The sequence below is a fragment of the Hemicordylus capensis genome, chromosome 6 (assembly GCF_027244095.1).
Source record: "Hemicordylus capensis ecotype Gifberg chromosome 6, rHemCap1.1.pri, whole genome shotgun sequence".
Classification (NCBI taxonomy): Eukaryota; Metazoa; Chordata; class Lepidosauria; order Squamata; family Cordylidae; genus Hemicordylus; species Hemicordylus capensis.
In genome coordinates this window covers 5,217,831-5,241,069 of record NC_069662.1, presented here as the reverse complement: position 1 = coordinate 5,241,069, position 23,239 = coordinate 5,217,831, and the positions used below count along the sequence as shown (strand labels likewise).

At 49.2% G+C, this 23,239-nt stretch overlaps 3 protein-coding genes and 1 long non-coding RNA gene across 9 annotated transcripts in view; 1 reads left to right on the top strand and 3 right to left on the bottom strand.

Annotated features, from left to right (window-relative positions):
- Positions 1-1,416, bottom strand: part of HOMEZ (homeobox and leucine zipper encoding) — a 6,958-nt gene extending 5,542 nt beyond the window's left edge. Inside the window, exon 1 of one of the 3 annotated variants that reach the window (XM_053266595.1) lies at positions 1,311-1,416. The gene's annotated coding sequence lies outside the window, so the exon portion shown is untranslated. Of the gene's footprint in view, positions 1-1,023; positions 1,232-1,310 lie in introns of those variants that run through there. The other 2 variants (XM_053266599.1, XM_053266597.1) reach the window with 2 other exon arrangements.
- LOC128332178 (uncharacterized) lies at positions 670-20,296 on the top strand. The gene is made up of 3 exons (XR_008310597.1): positions 670-942; positions 18,570-18,783; positions 19,384-20,296. It is a non-coding gene; the product is annotated as an uncharacterized LOC128332178 (long non-coding RNA).
- LOC128332177 (twisted gastrulation protein homolog 1-like) lies at positions 5,130-15,487 on the bottom strand. Of its 3 annotated transcripts, none has more exons than XM_053266629.1 (5): positions 15,426-15,487; positions 13,194-13,341; positions 11,433-11,532; positions 9,393-9,608; positions 5,130-6,557 (listed from the first exon to the last, which is right to left on the bottom strand). In XM_053266629.1, exons 2-5 carry the CDS (start codon positions 13,305-13,307, stop codon positions 6,337-6,339), a joined length of 651 nt encoding a protein of 216 aa, XP_053122604.1. In that variant the 5' UTR covers positions 13,308-13,341; positions 15,426-15,487; the 3' UTR covers positions 5,130-6,336. The 3 variants fall into 3 exon arrangements, with proteins under 3 accessions (XP_053122604.1, XP_053122602.1, XP_053122603.1); XM_053266627.1 differs by lacking the exon at positions 15,426-15,487 and adding an exon at positions 14,992-15,395; XM_053266628.1 differs by lacking the exon at positions 15,426-15,487 and adding an exon at positions 14,298-14,675.
- PPP1R3E (protein phosphatase 1 regulatory subunit 3E) lies at positions 17,147-23,239 on the bottom strand. Of its 2 annotated transcripts, XM_053266626.1 has the most exons (3): positions 22,011-23,239; positions 18,434-18,727; positions 17,147-17,359 (listed from the first exon to the last, which is right to left on the bottom strand). In XM_053266626.1, the coding sequence occupies exons 1-3, from the start codon at positions 22,461-22,463 to the stop codon at positions 17,204-17,206; spliced, it is 903 nt and encodes a 300-aa protein (XP_053122601.1). In that variant the 5' UTR covers positions 22,464-23,239; the 3' UTR covers positions 17,147-17,203. The 2 variants fall into 2 exon arrangements, with proteins under 2 accessions (XP_053122601.1, XP_053122600.1); XM_053266625.1 differs by having other exon boundaries at positions 17,285-18,727.

Below are 23,239 nucleotides of genomic sequence, written 5' to 3'. Positions count from 1 at the left end.
TCCAAAGTAAGTGTATATGGGACTGCAGCCACAGCATGCACATGCTAGAGACCTTACAGACTTTAGTATGCTACGCATTGTACCACAATGAAAACAAGATCTAAATCCTCATGCGTTCTGTCTAAACCTGATTTGCCTCCCCTGTGTAGAATTACAAATTGTAAGCTCCTCAGGGCAGAGGCCTGTCTTATTTGTGTTGCTCTGTAACTGGTCATGCATACCAATAATAAATTTATATAACTTGAATGAGTGAATACATCTCCCCTGTCCATCCTAGGACCCCCAATCCTATTCTGCCTGTCCTCTTCTGCAAACAATTCCCAATGTTTCTTTAAAAAGGCCCCTCTTTGCACAACTCCCCTCTCAGGCAGACAATAATACAGTGGAGTAAGGAAGCTGGAAAGAAGAAGCTGAGGAGGAGGAGGAGGAGGAGGAGGAGGAGGGCGACAATAGCAGTATGTCTGAAACTGAAAATAATCAGAAGTACTGTAATTATTCCCTCTTTCCCTTTGCTTCTACTTCACTCCCCTCCTACTGTTTGTCTTGTATCTGTTTTCTAGATTGTACCCATCTTGGGGCAGGGACCTATCCTCTCATTCTGTGTAAAACACATGATGGCACAGTAATAATAAGTTGGAAAGAGGGCGGCGGGGGGCGGGGCACATTGTCTTAGTCCTGGCTTCCTTTTCTCACTGTATTATTCTGTAAGAAATGGGGAAGTTATTATTGGAATCTGGAGAGGGGGCAAAGAAAAGAAGAGCGAAAGAAGTGGGGAAGAGAAAGATGAAAGAGGAGATGGGAGAATGAAGGAGGCAGAAGGTAGAAAACGGGATTTAGACAAAATAGAGTGGGAGGGAGGCAGTAAAGAGGAGAAGACAAAAGGGAGCTCGCAGGAAAAAGGCAGGAGGAGATGACAAGAAGCGAACAGAGAAGCAGCAGGAGGTACGTAAGGCCGCTGCCGGGGGGGGGGGGGCGGCGCACGCAACGGAGGTCCTTCTGCCGGCCCGGCCCCCGGCCACTCACCCGCTCGAGCCCAGCCTGGGCTGAGACTGGCCACCTCCCCCTCCGAGCCTCGCTGTGCCCGCCCAGCCCCCCTGCTTGGGGGGCCGGCGGGGATCGCAGCCAGCACTGGGCTGACCACTAGTACAGGCGACGGTCGGGCCTGCCATTGGCTAGAAGAGGTGGGGGCCTTGGAGCTCGAACGCCCGAGTCCTCGAGAAAGAGGCAGCAGCAGGACTCCTGGGTTCTTTTACTCAGTGCGTTTTTTAGGGAATTAATCAGAGTGGAGTGATCGACCACACCCTTCTTACCTGGACACCATCCAGCCTTCCCTAACTGTGCACGTGCTCAGACCTCTCCCTCTGGGCTTCATTGTTGCTTCACGTGTTCCAGAATGTCCGGGGCGGGAGGGGGAGTGAGGAAGAAGTGTCTGGGTTCCTAAGCGCCCTGGAAAGGTGTGTGGTTGGATGCTCGAGCTCCAGGGAGAGCCAAAGGACCCCCCGCTGCTCCTTATAGGGCTCCCTCTACTCTCCTTGTTTATGGCCGAGCCAGGATTTGAGCCAGGGAGGGACTTTCTTGCTTACAGCTCCTGGGATTATCCTGTACTATTTTTCAGACCTGGCCGCGGATTTTTGGTAAAGCAAGAGCCCCTGATGTGCACAGAGGTGGTGCAGATGGAATTTACATCAACTTCCCTTTTGCATTTAAGATGGCATGGGATTACTGCCTTGTAAAATCCAAACCCATAGTGGCAAAGACTCTCTGTGCATGCTCAGGAGAACCTTTTAGAAATTACTGCATGTGTGTATGATAGGGTTGAGCTTTGGACCTGGATCATCCTGGGTCCCAGCACATGTCCTGAGGGTAGATTGCCAGCACAGGTGACCCTGTGGGAGCCTCATGTATGCTGCCATGAGCTCTGTGATGGAAAAAGCAATAGTGCCTCACTATGAGAATAGGGCTGTCCATCCAGATCCCTCAGAGAAGGTCGCTTGCACTTAAGGGATGTGCACGAAACATATGTTGCATTTCAAGCTTGAAACGAAATGCAAAACAGCCGGAACGTTTTGTTGACACAGCAGTTGAACCACCTGTTCTGAAGAAACTTCTCGAAATGTTTTGAGTGTTCCGGCCATAGAGAACAATAGGGAAACTCAAAACACCCCATTGTTCCCCATGGGTAGCTCCTAGCTCCCCATAGGTAGCTCCAACACCAAAATGGGTTGTGTGATGGGTGCTACCTGCCTCCCAACCCACACAAGTAATGGGCAAGCAGGGGATTTCTTGTGTGGGTTGTGTGGCAGGTAGCACCAATCATGCCTTGGTGTCCCTAAGATCTACCCATGGAGAACAATGGGATGTTTCGAGTTTTTCCATTGTTCCCTATGGCCAGAACAAGCTACACTCAGAGTGCACACAGGTTTTGCAATGCATTTTGCAACCCTACCTTGAAAAACACTGCATAAGCACACAGTAAAAGGGAATCTGCCCCTCCCAACACACAACACACATTTCAAACACAGTCCAAAATTGGACAAAATAATCACTGACCCAGAATCCACTGCCAACCACAGTGCCTGTGTTGCAGTAACATTACTGGCACAAGTTGCTCTCCTACACACAGTTATGACTCCATACTTATCTTGCCTAGGGAGCAAGAGGTTGCTGCTTCGAATCAGGGTGGCCAGATCCTCAGGGGTATACTCGTGAGTCAAATGGGCCGTAACCCAAAATTTGGCTTTTAAAAAGCCAAATCCCTGCTAGGGATGAGCACGGAACCAGGCGGGGGTGGTTCGAGGGTGTGTGGGGGTGCCACTTTAAGGGTGGGGAGGGTCACTTACCCCTCCCCCCACTTTCCGCCTGCCTGCACTCATCTTCCATAAAAGCCTTCGGGGCGGCAGGGAGGTACACTGCCGCCCTGAATGCTTTTATGGAAGACTAGCACTGGTGGGGGGAAAGCGGGGAGAGGGGTAAATGCACCCTTCCCTGCCCTTAAAGTGGCACCACCCCCACCCTCAGTGTTCAAACCTGTTTGGAGGCCCGTAAAAGGGCTTCCAAACAGGTTTGTGCACATCCCTAATCCCTGCTGGTGAAGCACCTATATTGGGCAGCAGCAATATAGGAAAGATGCTGAAAGGCATCATCTCATACTGCACGGGAGATGGCAATGGTAAACCCCTCCTGTAGTCTACCAAAGAAAACAGCATGGCTCAACTTGTTGTTGAAAACAACAGCAAACAACATTGCAACAGCTGCCACAGCAGCATCCTGGGCAGCAACCATAGCCATAAGTTCAACTAGAGCAACTTCAGCCACATTTTGACTGAGTACACCTTGCAATGCAGATTGCAGAGCAGAGCAGTGAGTGAAGCATCAGTTAGTCTCAAGGCCAGACATGGAGTTCATCACAGCAATCACCAAGAAATATTACAGAGAGAGCGGTCACTGTCCATTTTTCACCACAACACTATCTCACAAACAAAACCTACAACTCAAGGAAGGCAGGTACTCAGGTTCTGCCTTTGTCAGTCTGAGATCCAGCAAAACCAGATCATTATAGCAGCAGTAGCACAGTGTATTATACTCAGCGCTGATAAAAGAAAACTACAAAATCAAACCTACCTTCCTCCTCTCCTGATGTATTCTCTTCAAGAGCGGCATATGGGCTCTCTCTGCCTCCCAGTCCCTTTGAATACATTTTGAAATTCCCTCCTTTTGTGTTCCCTCTTCCCTCCCTCCAGCCAACAGGGGCACAGTTGCCCTTGACAACACTTGATTTGTATGATAAGAAGCCAACCATGAAGCAAGGAGATTGCAAGCCAATTGGAAGCCGGTGCCAGAAAACCAATCAGTAAGGGGAAAACAGGCCTCCAAAATGGCACTCGAAATGTCAAAACCTTTCGATTGAAACAGGGTTGTTTTGTTCTGTGCTTGAAACAGATCCTTTATTTAGAGGGCATTTTGTTTCAAGCTCAAAACACTCACAATGGCCCTTTCCAAGTTGAAACGTTTTAACGTCAAAACGTTCTGCACATCCCTCCTTTCCTCCACTTTCCAAAATTCAGCTGGCAGTGACAGCATGTGAGAGGAATCTCCATGGGTGTGCTAAGACATGGGAGTCCTGACTTCAGGAGATTCACTTGCCTCCTAGCCTGCCCACATTTCGACGTTACTTCAGTTGTCTTCCTCAGTTCTATTTTTATTTTATGGATTTATATACTGCCTCAACTCATGTCTCTAGACAGTTTACATCCTATCAGCTGGTTTTTTGTCCTAACATTGTTTTAGCTGCTCTTAAACTTGCAGTAAACATTTTGTTTGTTTGTTTGTTTGTTTGTTGGTAATACACGTGACCCACCTTGGGTTATCTTGTGGTGGGAAAGTGAGATATCTATTTCCGTAAATAGATACATTCTAACCCTCACTGCCTCCTCCCTGCCTAAGGCAATGTTGAATCCCTAGATGTAGAACTACAACTCCCATCATCATCAGTCACAATGGCTGACCAAATGGACAGGAACAACAGCAATGATTGAAGGGTGGGGCGTGGGGGTCAGTAGCGCTCTTACTGTAGAACTGGGCTCTAAAGGCACCTGCACAACTTGGGGCCAATCTCACAATGCAGCCCATCAGGGTCTCAATAAGCCCAATTGTTACTAGCTCTCTGACACTGTAACAGCAATAGAAGACCCTTGCTAAGTGAGCAGAGGCACCTTTTAAAAAGTGGCAATTTTCTTTATTTAGCAGGGGGAGAGCAACTGGCCCTATCCATCCCCAGCACAGCATCCCTCCAGCGGCTGTTGCTGGGGTCTATCTTGTGTTTCTTTTTTAGATTGTGAACCCTTTGGGGACAGGGAGCCATTTTATTTATTTATTTGTATCCATGTAAACCGCTTTGGGAACTCTTGTTGCAAAGCGGTATATCAATATTCTTCGTTGTCGTTTTCATCATGCATCTTGGCAGGCCACGATCCGTAGCTGGTGGGCTGTATCTGGGCATCGCAAGCTGGGCTGAGGCACCCTCGCCTCTCTCAGACAGGCCTGCAATATTGCAGGAAGGCCAGAGAATTCTTCAGCCCGTTTTCACTCCTCCTCTCCCTATCCCCCATTCTCCTGCATGACTCAACACATAGTTTAAAAGATTGTTTATTATGATTAGGCTTACATGGCAAAAACCAACAACCCTACAGCATTTATATCCAGGTCCATAAAGCAACAGGTTGGGGGAGTTTGGAAAGTTCAGGGATGAAGGAACGTTCAAGAAGGGGTTCTGCTTTACTGCATGGCCACTGTCGGTGAATAGTACTATGGTTGCGGAGCAACTGGAAGGCAATTTCTCTTCCTGGGGTGCCTTAGAAGGGAGCAGCAGGGGCAGGGGTGTAACTATAACAGGGCAGTTGTCTGGGGGCCCACTGCCTTGGGGGGCCCCCAGAGGCAAGTCCCATGACTGACTCCCCCAGCCGCGCACCCACCCAGGCTTCCTTCAGTTCTATTCATCCTCCGAAATTGATGTGAGTGTTAAGACCTGGAGCTACCAGAACAGCATGTCTTTCTTTAGCACCATTAAATGATTTGCATCATCCACAATTTACAAAACCTTTAAAAAAAAATTTAGGATGATGTTCTATTGTGGCACATAGGTTGTGTGTGTGTGTATCTATATCTGTATATCTCACACTATGCTTTTTGTTACCACTATTCAGCCTCATTTAAGATTCCTTTACTTCATGAGCTGAGCTTCAGTGAGGAGGGGCATTTTAAAATCTTGTCTCTGGGCCCACTACAACCTTGCTACGCCCCTGAGCAGGGCAGAAAGTCAGAAGGCTTGTGCTACAAGGAAGCATGGGTCTTTACCTCAGAGGCAGAGCATCTGCATGTGATCTCAGGTTCAATCCCTGGCAGCTTCTCCAGGTAGGGCTGGGAGAGACCTCTGCCTGAGACCTTGGAGAGCCACTGCCAGTCAGAGTAGGACTGAACTAGAGAGATCAATGATCTGACTCGGTATGGCAGCTTCCTGTCCTCCTATGTACAAGGAAGATGAGGAAGGGGCACACAGCAGGCAGGATAACCTGGGGTGGAGGGAGGAGGCGAATCAGCCACAGCCAGGGTGTGTGGGGTTCCTTGTTGACCCACACAGAGGATAGGGAGTGAGGTGGTTGTGCCCACATATCCAGAGCCTCCATGAACAGACCCTCAGCGTTTAAGGCCCTTGTGCTCGCTGAGCAGAGTTAAAGTGAGGAGGGGGAGCAGGAAGACAGAAAGGCAGAGTGAGAGTGGGGCGGGAGGTGTAGTCCAGGGCAGGGCGTTTATGCATGTGGGGGAGAGAGAGCCAGCTTGTCACTCCCGGCAGCTGGAACATTGTGCACGCGCACCTCCGTAACCCTGGCAGTCAGGCCCCAGGCACTGGCAGCAGGCGTTGTGAAACCAGCGGTAGCGCCAGGCCCCGACCGACTGGCAAGCCATCCGGCATCGGCTCATGGACAGGCACTCGTTGAAGAAAATGGACTGGCAGGGCGGCGCTGTAGCGTTGAGGGCCTCGGCATCTGGGGCGGCCAAGTCTGCAAAATTAGAAGAGGGTAAGCGAATTGCTGACACGGTGAGGCAGGAGACAGCATTAATAATAATAATAATAATAGTAGTAGTAGTAGTAGTAGTAGTAGTAATAGTAATAATAATAATTTGATTTCTATACCACCCTTCCAAAAATGACTCAGGGTGGTTTACACAGAGAAATAATAAATAAATAAGATGGCTCCCTGTCCCCAAAGGGCTCACATTCTAAAAATGTAAAAATGTAAAAAGCATATGGCCGCCATCTTCTCACAACTTTGCCAGGCAGAGCAATATGGATGCATCCATTCTCAAGTGGGCAATTTCTCTGGCTTGGCTAATACTAGGACACTTCAGTAGTGCTTCCTTTTTTCTTCTGCTTGCAAGATCTCTTGTTGGTCCATCTCAAGGAACCCTGGGAATTGGGCTACAATAACAAACAACTGTGAAAATTGTAGACACAGAGATATTAGTGCAGCGTCCTTCATTGTAAGGCCTGGGGGCCAGAGGTCGCCCCCATCAACCCTAAGTGTGCCCCCCCCACTAATTGTTTATTGTGTCTGTGTGAAGCTTTGGCCAAACCTAAATACTCTCCGCAGTCCCCCTGGCACCATGTGGAGACAACCATTCTCAAGATGAAGTGTTGTGCTTTGCCCAGTGTTGGGGTGGGGGGTTGTCTCCTTAAGAGGGAAACAGAGCCCTCTTGGACCCCGGCACCATCTTGGAAGATGTGCACAGAGTGCTGGGATGTGCTGCCCTTCCCTGGGCTTTCCTCCTAGAGCTCTTAAGAGGGCCCAGTGCTGAGAAAAGCACAGTACTTTGATCACGCAAACCGGGCTGGTTTGAGTGGTTTGGTTGCAAACCGGTTCGAGATGGTTCATTGGCCCAGCCACTCGGTTTGACCGAACCTGTTTGGGGACCTGTGGTTCGGACCGAATTCAGATCCAACCACAGCAAACAATCCGTGCACACCCCCACACAGTCCTGTCTGCACAGGGGGAAATGGCTCTCACATTGGAGGTCCCCAGTGAAGATCACCATGTTACTCTGTTGCAGCAAAAGGACAAGCTTTGAGTATTCCTAAAGATTAATCCATCTGAGGCTTTGTAAGCACGTCTATATATTTCCGCTGCTAGCTGGGAAACGAGGAACCCTTTAAAATGGCAGCTCTTATATTTATCAGGGGGAGAGTAAATGTCCCTATTTGGCCCAGAACAGTATCTATTCGGCCCAGAACAGTGTGCCTGTCATCTTTTTAGATTGTGAGCCCTTTTAGGGCCTGGGATTGTAAAAATCATTTTTGCTATGTAAACCGCTTTGAGAACTTTCTGCTGAAAAGCGGTATATTAATAGTAATAGTATGAAGTGAACTGAGATGGTAATATACCTACATCAGGTGTTCTCAGTCTTTGACCCCCAGATGTTCTTGGATGACAGTTCCCATCACCCCTAGGCGCAGTGGCCGAAGGCTGGAAATGATGGGAGTTGTTGTCCAAGAACATCTGGGGATCCAAGATGGAGAACGCCTGATATCCACAATTTCATGGGCCTGAGAGCTAATCACAGGAGCAGAAGGAGCCCTTCCAAAAGGGCCATCTAGTCAGCATCCTGTTTGCCATTGCACAAAGGCAATAATGCCCCCCAGCTGTTGCCCCCAATGAACTGGGACCCACCAGCCTACTGCCTCGACACCTGGAGGTCCCATTGAGCTATCATGGCCGGCAACATTTGATAGTCACCTCCTCCGCAAATGTGTCTAATCCCTGTTGAAAGCCATCTAAGCCAGGGTTTCTTAACCTTGGGCCCCCAGATGTTTTTGGACTACAACTCCCATCATCCTCAGCCACAAATGTCATGTCCGGGAATGATGGGAGTTGTAGTCCAACAAAATCTGGGGGCCCAAGGTTAAGAAACCCTGGCTTAGATGGCTTTCAACAGGGATTAGACACATTTGCGGAGCAGGTGACTATCAAATATTGCCGGCCATGGTCTAAGCCATTAGTAAGATTTGTGGCAGTGAGCTCCATAAGCTAATTTTGTACTGCCTGTTCTGAACCTACAGCCAGTCAGTTTCCATGGGTGGCCCCAAGGTCTCTTGTTGCTACTCTGGCCTGGAGCTCCAAGCAATTCCATACATGCTGGGGAAGGGAAACCCCTCGTGGTTTGTGTCCTAGCATTTCCCCAAAGGCTTCACTTACATTGCCTGAATCATCTTGACCTCAGCCATGTAATGAAGGCTAGTGCTATCATCAGCACACCACTAAACTAACTCTGCCCCCCGCCCACCCACCCAATATCATGCCAGAAGAACCCCCAGGCCGGCTTCTCAACTGTGCTGACTCAGCACTTCCCTTGGCAGTGCCTCCTTCCTCTGCCACTTGACCAGCTGTGGTTGTACATACCCTACAGTTTCAAACTAATTAATCGTCATTTCCCTCTCCCAAAAGCACCCTAGGACAGAGATTCTCAACGTGTGGGTCCCCAGGTGTAATTGGACTTCAACTCCCATAATTCCCAACCAAAGGCCACTGGGGCTGGGGATTATGGGAGTTGAAGTCCAATAACATCTGGGGACCCACACGTTGAGAATCCCTGCCCTAGGAGCTATAAGCAGGGGCAGAGATCTCCAAGTCCCTGCACCCTCACCAAAACTACAGTTCCCAGGATTCTTTGCCACAATAGTTAAGGTGGTATTAGAACAAGACGAGTTTGTTGTGCAGACTTACCCTTTGTCTTCTGTTGAGGCTGGCTGCTTACCTAAGCAGTTCCTGCTGCTTATTATTAATTGTTATTAGTTAACGATTGTGGCAAAGAATCCTGGGAGACATCCTGCCCAGGCATACCTGTGTGTGGTCCCAGCAAGAGGTGGCCTGTGTCTGCGTGATTCTGTCTCAGCTCCTCCTCCGCCGACAGGGTCAGGATGCTCCAGCCCATGGGGGGGTCGTTGTCGGAGATGGCCATGAGCGCCCGGAAGAGTGAGGGTACGGGTGACATCAGGTTGTGCATGGAGCTGCGCAGCGCAGGGCGGGGGGCCGAGGGGGGGCGTTCGTCACACAGCCCTTGGGATAGGGAAACACCGTCAAAATTCCTCATGAGACCCTCGTCCTGTGTTGGTTTGGTCTTTGGACAGAGGTGAGCAAGGCATTGGCTTTGAGGCTGGTGGCCAGAGGCACGTTTTTTAGATTTGGGTGGAGTGCGGGAAAGAGACTCAGTAGAGTTTAAAGACCGGTTCATGGACACACTGAAGATTCAGCTGGAAAACAGAGCTATGATCGGAACTATGCAGCAACAATGAGTGTTTTGCAAAACTGAAAGAAATCTAATGATTTTCATGGGCTGAAAATCAAAGCTGGCATAAAATGCTAATGAACAGAGTCAACACAACTATACACATGAAAGGGGGGGGAATGTGTGGCCCTCTGAGTGCTTGGCTATGGTGTGAAGACCCATGCATCGTGGTGAACGTAGCCTGCCTCCAGTTCCCAGCCCATGCAGGAAATAAATTTAGCTTAGTGGTGGAGCATCTCCTTGGCTGCAGGAAGTCCCAGGTTCAATCCCGGGCAGTATCTCCAGGTAGGGCTGTCAGTCAGTGAAGAAAATATTATTGAGCTAGATGGACCAATGGTCTGACTTGGTATGAGGCAACTTCCTATGCTCCATTCTTGATTCTGTACAAACTTTATTGCTGGCAGCCAGAAACCACCACAATTGGGTAGGAACATAGGAAGCTGCCATATACCGAGTCAGACCATTGGTCCATCTAGCTCAAGATTGTCTACACCTGGGATTCTCTACGTTGGGCCCCCAGATGTTATTGGACTTCAACTCCCACAATCCCCAGGCTCAGTGGTCTTTGGCTGATTATGGGATTTGAAGTCCAATAACATCTGGGGACCCAACGTTGAGAATCCCTGGTCTACACAGACTGGCAGCAGCTTCTGCCCTGCTAACTGAGCAAAGAGGCACCTTTTAAAAGTGGTGATTCTCTTTATTGAGCAGGGGGAGAGCAACTGGCCCTCTCCACCCCCAGCACAGCATCCTGCCAGTGGCTGTTGCTGGGGTCTCTATTGTGTTTCTTTTTAGATTGTGAGCCCTTTGGGGACAGGGAGCCATCTTATTTATTTGTTTGTTTATATCTATGTAAACTGTTTTGGGAACTTCTGTTGAAACGCAGTATATAAATATCTGTTGTATTGTATTCATTGTATTCTCCATGTTTGAAGGCAGGAGTCTCTCTCAGCCCTATCTAGCGAAGCCAGGGAGGGAATCTGGAACCTTCTGCACTCAAGCATGCAGGTGCTCTTCCCAGAGCGGCCCTATCCCCTCAGGGGAATATCTTACAGTACTTACATGTGGTCTCCCATTCAAATGCAACCAGAGTGGACCCTGCTTAGCAAAGGGGACAATGTATGCTTGCTCGCACCATCTTTCTTAACGGAAAGATGGAAATACTTTATGGATTTCTGGAGATGGGTTTCTAGTCCTGATTGTGTGAGACAAATCTTTTGATATGTCCTCCCCGCCACCCAGCCCGAGTATAGCTGCGTTAGGTTGCCTGCATAGTCTAGTCACACACGAGCAAGCTCAGAATCCTGGATATTGTGGCAGGAGTTCCAGCCAAGGGCTCTCAAACTTCAGCCCCCAGTTTTTGTTGGACTACAGCTCCCATCACCCCCAGGCACACCACTGTAGCTGGGCATGATGGGAGCTGCAGCCCAACAACGTCTGGGGACCCAAGTTTGAGAACTTCTACTAGAACGCAGTTGAATTGCCATTCACCCACCCACCCCCTTTCCATCTGGCAACTGCTTTTCTCCACTGCCCCTGTGTCTCAGTTAATGACTGGAGGGCCAGCATGGAGGCAACCCCAGGAGTTCACTCACCCACACATTCACAGCAAGACTCCCAAAGGTTGCCCAGGCAGAAGGCGCACTCCTGGCAGCATGGACAGCCGGCACGGTTGGCTTCACACTGGCACACTTCCTGTCAAGAGATGCCAAGTTGGGCAAGGTGTTAAAACCTTTCTCTCACTCTCCCCTAACCTACCTCACAGGGCTGTTGTGAGGATAAAAGAGAGAGAACCATGTATGTTGCTCTGAGCTTCTTGGAGGAAGAGCAGGATACAAATGCCATAAATAAATAAATAGATAAATAAAATCACATCTGCACGGAAAAAAATGCTCCAGTGTTGCTCCATGGGGAAAACACCAACGCTGTGTGTAAAATAATTCATAGGATCATAGGAAGCTGCCATTTACTTAGTCAGACCATAGGTCCATCTCGCTCAGTATTGTCTACACAGACTGGCAGTAGCTTCTCCAAGGTTGCAGGCAGGAACCTCTCTCAGGCCTATTTTAGAGATGCTGCCACGGAGGGAACTTGGAACCAAGATGCTCTTCCCAGAGCGGCTCCATTCCCTAAGGGGAATATCTTACAGTTCTCACACTTCTAGTCTCCCTTTCATATGCAACCAGGGCAGACCCTGCTTAGCTAAGGGGACAAGTCATGCTTGCTACCACAAGGCCAGCTCTTTTTCTCAGTTGCATTTATTATTTGTGTATTTAAAATAACGACCCCTCACCTCTCAAGTCCCATTGAAGGGATTGCAAGGCAATCTGCAAGACTGCAATACATTTAAAGTGCAATACAATAGTGTCAACTTAGAGTTTGGGGGAAAATATCTGAAGCTAGCTTACCTGAGAGGAGAGAACATGGGGCACCTAAACATTTGTACGTGCCCCAGAAAAGTGTCATCTGGTAACAGAAGCATGCCCCTCTCATGGTAGGTGGTGAAAAAAAAATCCACAGATAAAATCATTGATTATTTGCTGCTCCATTTTATATCCCAAAACCTGTCCCCTGACATAGGTGTTTCACCTTGCCCAATGATATGGCCAGAAAGCAGCTGGTGCTAATATGAATGGTTAGGAAATGGACTAGTAAGGGATAATCTGCTCAGCCCCAATTTGATAAATCTGGGCAGACTCCCATGAGCATGAGCATGCCCCAATTTCTGAAAGGGGCTTGCCCTAATCTTGGGGAACGGGCTCATTTTCCTCTCAGAAGATGTTATCTACGGCGTGAGTCAAGGACCTGACCCAGCCTCCCTTCAATGCACTGTAGATGGACATGGACACATTCTGCTGCATGATCGGATCAGTAATTCACACCTACTGCAGAGAAACAGCATTGCTCTCAGAGGAGTGTGTCTGCTGCATCTATCAGTGCCCTGTGTCCTATCTGCTTTCTGATCAGCCTTCACTGTGTATGGGTGATTCTGCTGTAGCAAATCTGATTGGATCATTGGCTCACCTCCCAATGCAGAGATGCAGCAGGATTGCTCAAAGCGGAATGTGTCTGTTGCAACTCTGTGTGAATCCCCACTGTGGGGCTTGCCTATTTCCAACCAGGAGGCACACCCCAGTCACTCAGACAGACACGTGGGGTAGTGGAGTTGGGCTCCACTGAGGGTCAATAACATTTCAATACTCAAAGTAAATGTTTGGGGGGTAGAAGTCGATGCAGCAAGCCTCCAGTTTTAGTGAGAGAAAAGAGGAGTTTGCACATGTTTGTGAAACGTTTCTCCAGCCATTCAAGTCTGTACCCGAGTACAAGGTGCAGCCAGATTCTCCTGCGCATCTCACCTGCAGCAGGCACTTACTGACGTCGCTGGCACAGAGGGCCTTATTGCAGCCGTCCGCAGAGGATGCCACAGTCCATGTTGCAGCCACCAAAAGCAAGGCCACGCCACAGGGCATTGCTGCAGTATGTGTGGGGCAGGGACAGAGCCACCTGGAAGAGAGTGGAACGTTACTGAAGAGCAGAGAAAAGAATATAGGAACATAGGGAAGCTGCCATATCCTGAGTCAGACCACTGGTCTATTTAGCTCAGTATTGTCTACACAGACCGGCAGCGGCTTCTCCAAGGTTGCAGGCAGGAGTCTCTCTCAGCCCTATCTTGGAGATGCTGCCAGGGAGGGAACTTGGAACCTTCTGCTCTTCCCAGAGCGGCTCCATCCCCTGAGGGGAATCTCTTCCAGGGCTCACACTTCTAGTCTCCCATTCATATGCAACCAGGGCGGACCTTGCTTAGCTAAGGGGACAAGTCATGCTTGCTACCACAAGGCCAGCTCTCCTCCAAGAAAGAGGAGCCTTGAATGCATGCTTGCCTTGGCTTCAGATCCATCTGTTGTACATGCCTCCAAAAAGTTATTCAGCCACAAGAAATGTTTACTTTTCAAACAAAACAAACCACCCACTTTTGTAACTCTTCTCTGGCTGCCTGGAAAAGCCTTTTACTCTCCATGGGCAACCTGGAGTGGCCAGCTGTAGGTTGCCATCCATGGCAGCAGCAGATAAAAAGCCGGCGGGGGGGGGAGCACAGTAGAGGCAAAGGGCATTTCAGGAGCTGGGGGGTGGGGTGAGATTTCCCCATATGCTAAATTTCTGGGGGGGAAATGGTGCATTTCACATCAATGCTCAATATATATTTTCTGTGAAGCAAGTCCTGCTGGTTTTGTTGGAGTTAACTTTTTGGTAAGCATGATTAGGAATCACAGCCTTATCTGAAGCCTTATAATCCAGCAATTTTACATTTATGATCCAGTTTATTCAGCAATGGTTCTGGTGGGCTGGAGGCGAGGAGATGTTGAGTTACTTGTAGGGAGAATGCTTGACCTCTTACCTCCCCCCCCCCATGCTACCTATTGGTGCTTGCTGTCTATGGGTGCATTGCTAGGCACACTTACTTGGGGGAGTAAGCCCAGCTGAACACCAGAAGTCTTACTTCTGAATAATCTTGTATAGAAAGCACTGTTAATCATGTTTGCTTGCTTGCTCCTTCCCATCTTGTCCTATTCTGATCAGCCAGGGGAGCTGAGGAGCAGGTGATCAGTGGGTCCTGGGTGGTAGCCCGCCTTTTCAAGGCATGGGGTTGTTCATAGGGGATTGTGCTCATCTGCATCAGTGACTACCGGAGGGAAGCCATTCTGGGTTAAACAAACTGGAGTACAAGCAGGATTTGGCTACAGCTAGAGGGAGTCAGGGGTGGGACCTGTGCTAGTGTTCTTTGGGGCTCCCCTATCACTGGCCCCTAATTTGTCCCCGGAAAGGAGGTGTCCTGAGGGGGGGAGATGTGGGGTGGTGGTGGAGAGAGGCAGTGATTCCAGATTCCCAGCCCTGGCCCATAATGCGAGGGGGAGGCATACAGCCCCTCTAAAGTTCTGGGTGAGGCTGAGTGGGAGATCAGGTCTGGAAGTCAGCCTGCTGCTGCTGCTGCTCCCCATGGGCAAAGACCCCCCTCCCCTGACCCTCTTGGCGTGCCGTGGGGAACGGATGGTGGGGGAAGGGTGGGGGGGAGCCCCGCGAACTGCGAAAAAGTCCTCCCCTCCCGGCCAAAGAGCTTGCAAAGAAGAAAAAGTTAAGGCAGTAGAAAGGTGTTACCTGCGCGCGGGGGGTGTGTGTGTGGGGGTGTGTGTCTACGATCTGCCTTTTTGGGGCGGGGGGTGCTGAGCAGAGTAGTCGCCCCCCCGTCTTCTCTGCCGGTAGGAAAAGGAGAGGAGGAGAGAAAGGAAGAAAGGATTTCGGAAGGGGGAGAAAGGGGGAGAGGAGGGGGGGGAGAGAGGCAGGCAGGCGGCCATTGGCTTGGGACAGCGGCGCTCCGCTTTCCCGACGAAGCCCTGCTTGCGAAACGAGCGGAGGAGACAAAAGGAGTAGTCGAGGAGGGAGGGGGGGAGGAGGAGGAGGCCGGCCGAGAGTGCCGCCGCGGGGGGGTCGCCTGAACCTGGTCCAGGCAAGGCAGGCAAGCGAGCGGAGCAGCAGCAGCCCTCTTCCTCCCAAGGTCCTCCCCCTCGCCGCCGCCGGCCTCCCTGAGTCACCCTCTCCTCTCGCTCCCGTTCTTCTTCTCGGACTCTTCTTCCTCCCCACCTGGGAGCGAGCGGCCTTTCTCCCTCCCCCCCCCTGGTCCGCAGCTCCTCCAGCCACCCCCCACCGCCCCACCCCAGGGGGGCCTCCAGCCCAGGCGCGCGCTGGACAGCCGCTGCTTTGTGCTCGTCCCCAGGAGAGGGAAGGAGCCGAGGACGCTGCGAAGGCGGCTGCCGAAAGGCCGGACACGCCGAGCTCGGCCGGCGCAGAGGAGCGCCGCTCGCTCCCGGGTGTCTCCGGAGCCCTCCAGCCCCTGCTGGCATCATTCATGTCCTTGAGCCAAAGGGCTGCATCTCCGCCCGTGAAATGGCCATTTCGGTGTCAGGGAGGCACAGACCGGGTCAAGCGGGACCTTCCCGTTTTCCGTTCTTTCCCACCATTTATTTCTTTGGGTTTTTTGTTTGCTTGTTGAGGCAATGGCATTGTTTTGCCTTTATTTGCTGGTCAATGACCGAATGAACTTCTCTCTCTATCTTGTTTTTCCTTTATTGGTCAGTTATGGACATTTGTGGAAGCTCAATGGCGTCTCAGGGTTACATTGGGGGGGGGGGGACAGCAAAACCATTTCAGAACCATTCCGTCTCTCTAAACCCAACGTCGTCTTTCTTTGTCCAGACCAGCAGCCCCTTTTCCCCATCATCTTTGACCCAGGTTGGACTAGGGAACAGATTTAACCTGATTTAGCCAGTGCTATTAGGTCACTGGTTTATGTGGGGAAGGTGCCACCAGGAATGCTGTGCAAGCGTACCTGACACTTGCCAATGCCACCTTATTGTCGGAGAGGAATTCCCAAACTTGTGCCAGGGCTCATTGGCATGCCATGGGAGAGAAAGAAAGGCTTCTGTGCCACATCTCTGCATCAAATGTGTGTCTGGATCATTCCATTTCTCCCAAGGAAGAGACACAGCAGAAGTGCTCTTTGGCTGCCTGTCTGTGGTGTCCCTGTATGAATCTCTGCTCTGTTTCCAAGGCACATCCAGGCTCAAGCAGAAACATAGATAAAGGTAAAGTGTGCCGTCAAGTCGATTTCAACTCCTGGCGCCCACAGAGCCCTGTGGTTGTCTTTGGTAGAATACAGGAGGGGTTGACCATTGCCTCCTCCCACGCAGTATGAGTTGATGATGCTTTTCAGCTCCTTTCTCTATCACTGCTGCCTGATATAGGTGTAACAGCGGGGATTCAAACTGGCAACCTTCTGCCCGTTAGTCAAGCATTTCCCCACTGCGCCACTTAAGGTAGCTGAGACACATAGATAGTAGGTAGGTAATTCTTACACATGCTAAAGTAGCTCTTATTGGGTGAAAAAGCAAAGAGCTGCACCAGTTTTAACTGAGGAAAGAACTGTGCTAGAAGTTTGGGAAACACTGTTGTGGAGTGGAGTTTATAATTGATTTAGGTCCTGTGAATCATGGATGACCTCTGAAACTTGAAGGCGATTACTCCCTAGACATTTAAACAGAAACATGACATGGGTTCTACCACGAGTACAATTTCTGAATACTGTGGACACCATTTTTTAAACTATGGGCCCCATTTTGATAGGTACTGGCCATGCGGTAGAAAACCACTTCACATTTCACTCCTACCTGAAGATCATCTCTGTGTAAGGAAAGAAAGTGGACATAGTTTCTGTGAATTTGGCACCAAGATAAATTCATTTTCCTTACGTGTGCAGGTCATAAAACAATGCCATGCATCTGTTTCCCAAATTGTGTGTGTGTTAGTGTTAGAATCAATATTCATGCCAACTTCGTGCAAGGCAAGGTATACTCCCCCCCCCCCACACACACATAGAAGAGAAATTTGATGCATTAAGTGGTCCATGTTCATTGTGCGAAAACATGCACAAGGCACAAGCATGACTTTTTAAAACCAGGTGTTCACAAGTCTGGAATACACAAGAAGAGAGAACCATCCATGATGCAACCAAAAACATTCATACTGTCCACATTTCCCTTCTATTCATGCAGGAGGAAGATGGGGGAAAGGTAGCATGTCTGGACCAATCCTCAGCTTGATGATAACTGAATGTTCTTTGTGTGATCTAGCACCTGGTAACAGTCAATGTCAGAGAGATCCACCTGTGAGTGGCAGTATATAGAAGTGGAGACCCTCTTTTGTTTCACCGGGGCTAGTTCGGTTGCCATTTCTCTAAGCTGGGCCTTGCCTTGCCTTCCTCTCATATTCAGATGCATTTAGCTGGCCCTTTTCTATCTCAGTATAAGGCACCGGAAAGATTCCACTAAAGAGAGTGAATATATTGATGAACCTTAAGATGGACATGGGTTTTGTTGCAATATACAAGTTGCAAGTTTGGGTTAGGGTTAGGGTTAGGGTTTGTACATTTGTATCAAAAACCATCCGCCATATTTATGTAGGTTTTGCTCAGTCCCAAATGCCCCCTAATGGCCCAATGGAGCAATGCTGGATGACCATGCTGGAGATCTGGGTTCCAATCCTAGCTTACTGCAGACTCAAATCGCTCTCTTTCAGCCTCTTGCTTCCCATCTGTAAAACTGGAACAATACTGATTCACGTGCCCTTGGCAGAGGTGGGAGAAATGCCATGGGGTGACTTCCCTTCTCACTATGCATGTAGTCAAGCCCAGATTGCCTTAAGCAAATTCCAGCATATGGTTATTTATAGTGGCAGTCTATCTTATCCCTTTGACTCCTGGCAAGGAGTACTGTATCGGACACTGGGCAAGTTTCTCTCTCCACCCTATTCTTTCCTTCACTTTTTGCCTTCTTCTGATCTCACTAGTCTGAATGACCCCCTATAGAAAGTGTATCCATCCTGTCTCACAGCAATCATTAGTGGGGCTGGGGGGCTCATCCTCCTCATCCACACAGGGTGGGGGCCGAAGAACATAGTTGCGACCTTGGTTGTTGTCCCAGAACTCCTTCCCACCCACAAGGTAGCACAGAGCAAACTCTAGGATGCCCCCCAGGGCCATTGGTACCGGAAGTGGCAGGCGGAAGGCAAAGCGGTCAGCGTGGTCTCTGTCCCGCCCTGCAGCAGTGGCGTAGGATGCCCGAGCTTCATGTTGTGTGGCCCAGGAATCCCAGGTGTACCGCACAGAGACTCGTTTCTCATAGGCCAAGTTGAGCACTCGGATGGTGCCGGACACACAGGAGCCCTCAGCCCGGACACCTTCCAGCAGCACGCACTGGGCCAGGAGGCGCGGTGAGAAATCAGGCATGGACACCGGGTCTGGGAAAGTGGGTTCCAACAGGCAGCGGAGGCTGAAAGGTTCCTGGGGAGACAAGGGGAGACACGAGGATTAGAGAAAGCAGCACGGGAAGGAAAAATGTGAGTGTTTGAAAGGAGACATGTTTTTCAACTCTACTATTTTATATCCCCTTTTAATGTCTTTTATGCATTTTTATGACTTCTAGGAACATAGGAAAGTGCCATATACTGAGTCAGACCCTTGGTCCATCTAGCTCAGTATTGTCTTCACAGACTGGCAGCGACTTCTCCAAGGTTGCAGGCAGGAACCTCTCTCAGGCCTATTTTAGAGATGCTGCCAGGGAGGGAACTTGAAACCTTCTGCTCTTCCCAGCGTGGCTCCATCCCTTAAGGGGAATCTCTTACAGTGCAAACACTTCTAGTCTCCCCTTCATATGCAACCAGGGCAGACCCTGCTTAGCTAAGGGGACAAGTCCTGCTTGCTACCACAAGACGGACCAGCTCTCTCATCTTCTAAACACAGTAGGCTTCTAAACATAGTAATAGTATTATTATTTTTTGCATTTACATTTTTAGTATTTTAGTAGTTTTAGCTCTTTTAGCATTCACATTTATAACACCCTCATACATTCTAAGTATAATAGTTCTGTTAATGTTAATATGCATAATCACATGTGTAACTACCTTCCATTTCCACTTTTATTTACTTGTATTCTCTAGGATGTATTTTTATGGCGCTCTATGACTGTAATAAAGGATGATGATGATGAAGACGAGAAAGGAGAAACACATAATGAAAGAACAATAGATTTGGGAAAGAAAAGAGAGATTGACCAAAGAAATATGTGGGCAAAGATATACCTGGAGACAGAGGAAAGTAACTTGCCTAGGGAGCCAGAGGTTGCTGGTTTGAATCCTTGCTGGTATGTTTCCCGGACTATGGGAAACACCTATATTGGGCAACAGCAATAGAGGAAGATGCTGAAAGGCATCATCTCACACTGCGCAGGAGGAGGCAATGGTAAACCCCTCCTGTATTCTACCAAAGACAACCACAGGGCTCTGTGGGCGCCAGGAGTCAACCCCAACTCAACAGCACAACTTTACTTTAGAGACAGAAATGGTGAAATAAAAAATAAAAGTTGTAAGAAAGAGGAAGAAAAGGAGAAAAATATATGCGACACAGCTGGAAAGAAGAGACTACAGAAAACAGAAGGAACTGGGAGAAGAAGGGAATGAAGGACTCGGGATGAGAAGAGATAGAATGAAGAGAGAAGGATTGAATGAAAAAGGGATGATGAAGCGGAGGAACTGGAATGAGAAAGATGGATCTGAGAAGAGTAGTCAAGACAAGGAGGAAAAGAAGAAAATGGATGGAAAGATCAGCTCAGGTATCCTGGTTCGCCAGAAGAGAAGAAAGGAGTGAGAACGTGGGAAGGATGCAGAACTAAAATGGAAGAGTGCAGCAAAGAGATGAGAAAGGAAGTGATGGAGACAAGGACAAAAAGGTAGTCTCAAAGGGGCTAACAATACCAGTCACAAACAAGGTACCATAGGATATCTTTAGCCTGTCTTGGAAAAGAGGGGGCTTTTTTGTTTGTTTTTTGAATGAATAAAGAGAGTGAGTACTATATGTGCAGAGTTGGGGGTGTATTGTGTCTTTCCACACATCCAGAAATTCTCCAGAGACCAACTGGGAAACTTTTAATTGCTTAAATGTCACCTACAGGAACAAATGGAGTTGCTATTAACATTGTATGTGGATTGTCATTGTTCTTTTAATGGTTGTAATGGTAAACAAGTTTGGGAACTCTTCACTGAAAGGCAGGAGGTAATCAATGCTTAAAATAAACAAATGGGTACCAGTGCTGGCCAAGGCATGTCATAAAGATATATTATTTCCCTTATCCTCTACAGATGATATAACCTCAGTGGTGGTGACTGTGAAAACAACCTTTCGCAAAATCATTTTGAACTGATGTCTTTTGAATTCATAATAGATCAGTCGGATTTCTTGTTTGGATCTCTTCCTGATATGGACCTGCTGTAAAGACTCAAGCTTGTGGTGTTCATATATATTTGACTGAATTGTAAGACATGAAGGCTGCAATTCTATGCATAATTACCTGAGAGTAAGCCTCACTGTAGGACTTACTTCCAAGTAAACATACACAAGATTATTATGTAACTGCCTGGGTCCGTCCTGTGTCAATGGACAATTATTAGTTTATTTCGCTCTGAGTGAGTTTTACATTTGCTTGCTCAAAGTCTGTGAAGAAAACACAAAGCCCTTTAGACAGGTGGGGACTCCAGCCTTATCTTAATTCCCCTCTTTGAACCTGCCTCAAGACCAGCTAGATGTGAATTGAATCACATTGTGGGCCTTTGGGTGTTCATGTTTTAAACTGCACCACACAATTTGCGAAAAAGGATCCAGAATTAAGAATTCAGATCCAACAATACAATAAATGCAAAAAAGAGCATAATATTTCATATCTGCTGGGTTGCGATCTGAATTCATTTTTAAACTGTACATCAGAACTGGGACCACATTGGGTGGGGAGGCTTTTTTTAACCCTTTATCCCTGCACCCTGTTCTGACAAAAAAATCTTGCTGGTGTTTGCATCAGGAGGGAATCTGCCAGAGGAATCAAATGGCAGCTTCCCTAGTCTTGATGCACTTTCACTGGGGCTGCAGTGTGAAGGGAAAAGACCAACTGCCCCCTCCCTGGCTGCATGCCGTGATCCCAATCCTGACCATCCATCCCCAGTAGCGACTATATACAGTTGAAACAAATGATGCTTCAATGGCTTCAGGACCCATCTTGTTTGGCCCTCTGCGGCTAAAGCACCTCTCCCAACATCTGGATTACAACAGTGCTGTTCTTTCCCTTCCTGACAGAGGGCTCTATGAGACCTGTTTGGACCAGGTCTGCTTAGCCTAGTCTCTTCCTTCCAACACCTTCCTGGTGGCAGAGAGTGGGGATTCTTGCTCTATATGGCTCTAACACTGGTCTCTTCCCACACCTCTAGGGACAGGAGGATAGGACCATAGGAAGCTGCCATATACCGAGTCAGACCACAGGTCAATCTAGCTCAGTATTGTCTCCACAGACTGGCAGCAGCTTCTCCAAGGTTGCAGGCAGGAGTTTCTCTCAGCAGCCGTATCTTGGAGATGCTGCCAGGGAGGGAACTTGGAACCTTCTGCTCTTCCCAGAGCAGCTCCATCCCCAGAGGGAAAGATCTTAAGAAAGAGGAATACTTGGTTTCATTCCCTCCAGTCTTTTGACCACTTCCTGCCCCAGCCCAAAACAGATCCCATGACCAGGAAAACCAAACCCCATTACCTTCATTGGTGGGTAAAAGGGCAGGCAAGGGGCAAAGTGACTGAGTGAGTCACGCCTCAGCTGGTTATGGACCCGCTCCGGCACTTGTGGAAGGTCGTTGGGCCAGAACTGCCGGACGCTGGTGAGCTCTAGACCCAGGGAGTCGGCGAAACGGACCCTCTTGCGTGTCCTGGGGCTGTGGCTGCGTGAGGCCCCTCTGCTCTTGCCCCGGGCTGGGGCGGAGCGAGTTCGGCGCCTCCCCCTTCTCTTGGGGCCTCCAAAGAGATGGCGGCGTCTCCTGGGTCGGCTCCGTGGCCTGCTCTCCGACTCCGATTCGGAGCCCTCGGTTCCCGAATCCTCAGCCAGGCTTGGCCGGGCCGTACGGTAATATGCTCGCTCGTACAAGCCTGCAATGTAGCTTAGGTTACGAGGAATGTTGCTGGGAGTCAGGGGTGAAGGCGGAGCCCGCGCCATGGGGGCAAAACTGCTGACCCCAAGGCCTGGCTCTTCCACACTGCCCACGTGGAGCAAATTCTCCTTCTATCACTTTTCCCAAGGGAAGGGGAGGACCCCTTCGAATGCCTTTGGAGTTGAAGGACTTCTGTGGTGGCTCTGTTTGAGATGGATTGCCCTGTCACTCCCTTGGTGGGAGTGGAGGGAGAGCGGTCCCTCTCAAGCTCTGTCACCCACTCTTCTGGGTCTCAGTCTTCAGAGTCCTGATGGCCTCTCTCATCACACCTCATCGAGGGTGACCTCCTCCAGTTGCTCCAGCTAGAGTCTTCTTGCCATCTTCCTATCTGTCGGGAGGCTTCCAGCCTATCTGTCACCTTCTGCCTTTTCTGTCACTCCATCAGAACTGATTTCTATTTGATTTCTTTTATGTTGTTCCAGTCGGGCTTACATCCTACTCTGTCTTTCCATCAGCCACTTCTTCCACCCTTCTGGAGACTTTTGCTCTTTCTACCTCATTTTTCTACTCTGTCAGTGCCTCTCTCACTCTGTCCTTATCATTCCATCCATGCTCTGTCTCGTCCTATTGATCCAGTTTGGTGGCTTCTTTCTGTCTCCTCAACCTCTGCAACCCTGAATCAGTCTCTGTAGCCTTTCAGGAGTCAGTCCAGTCGGTCAGCTGGCTTGCCTTGTCTGCTTCTCTCCTGTCTCCTCTCAGATCTCTGCTGTGCTCCCTGGCTTTCCCCTTCTCTGTCTGGATTCTTTCTATCTTTCCATCGCTGCGCACACATGTTGTTCCA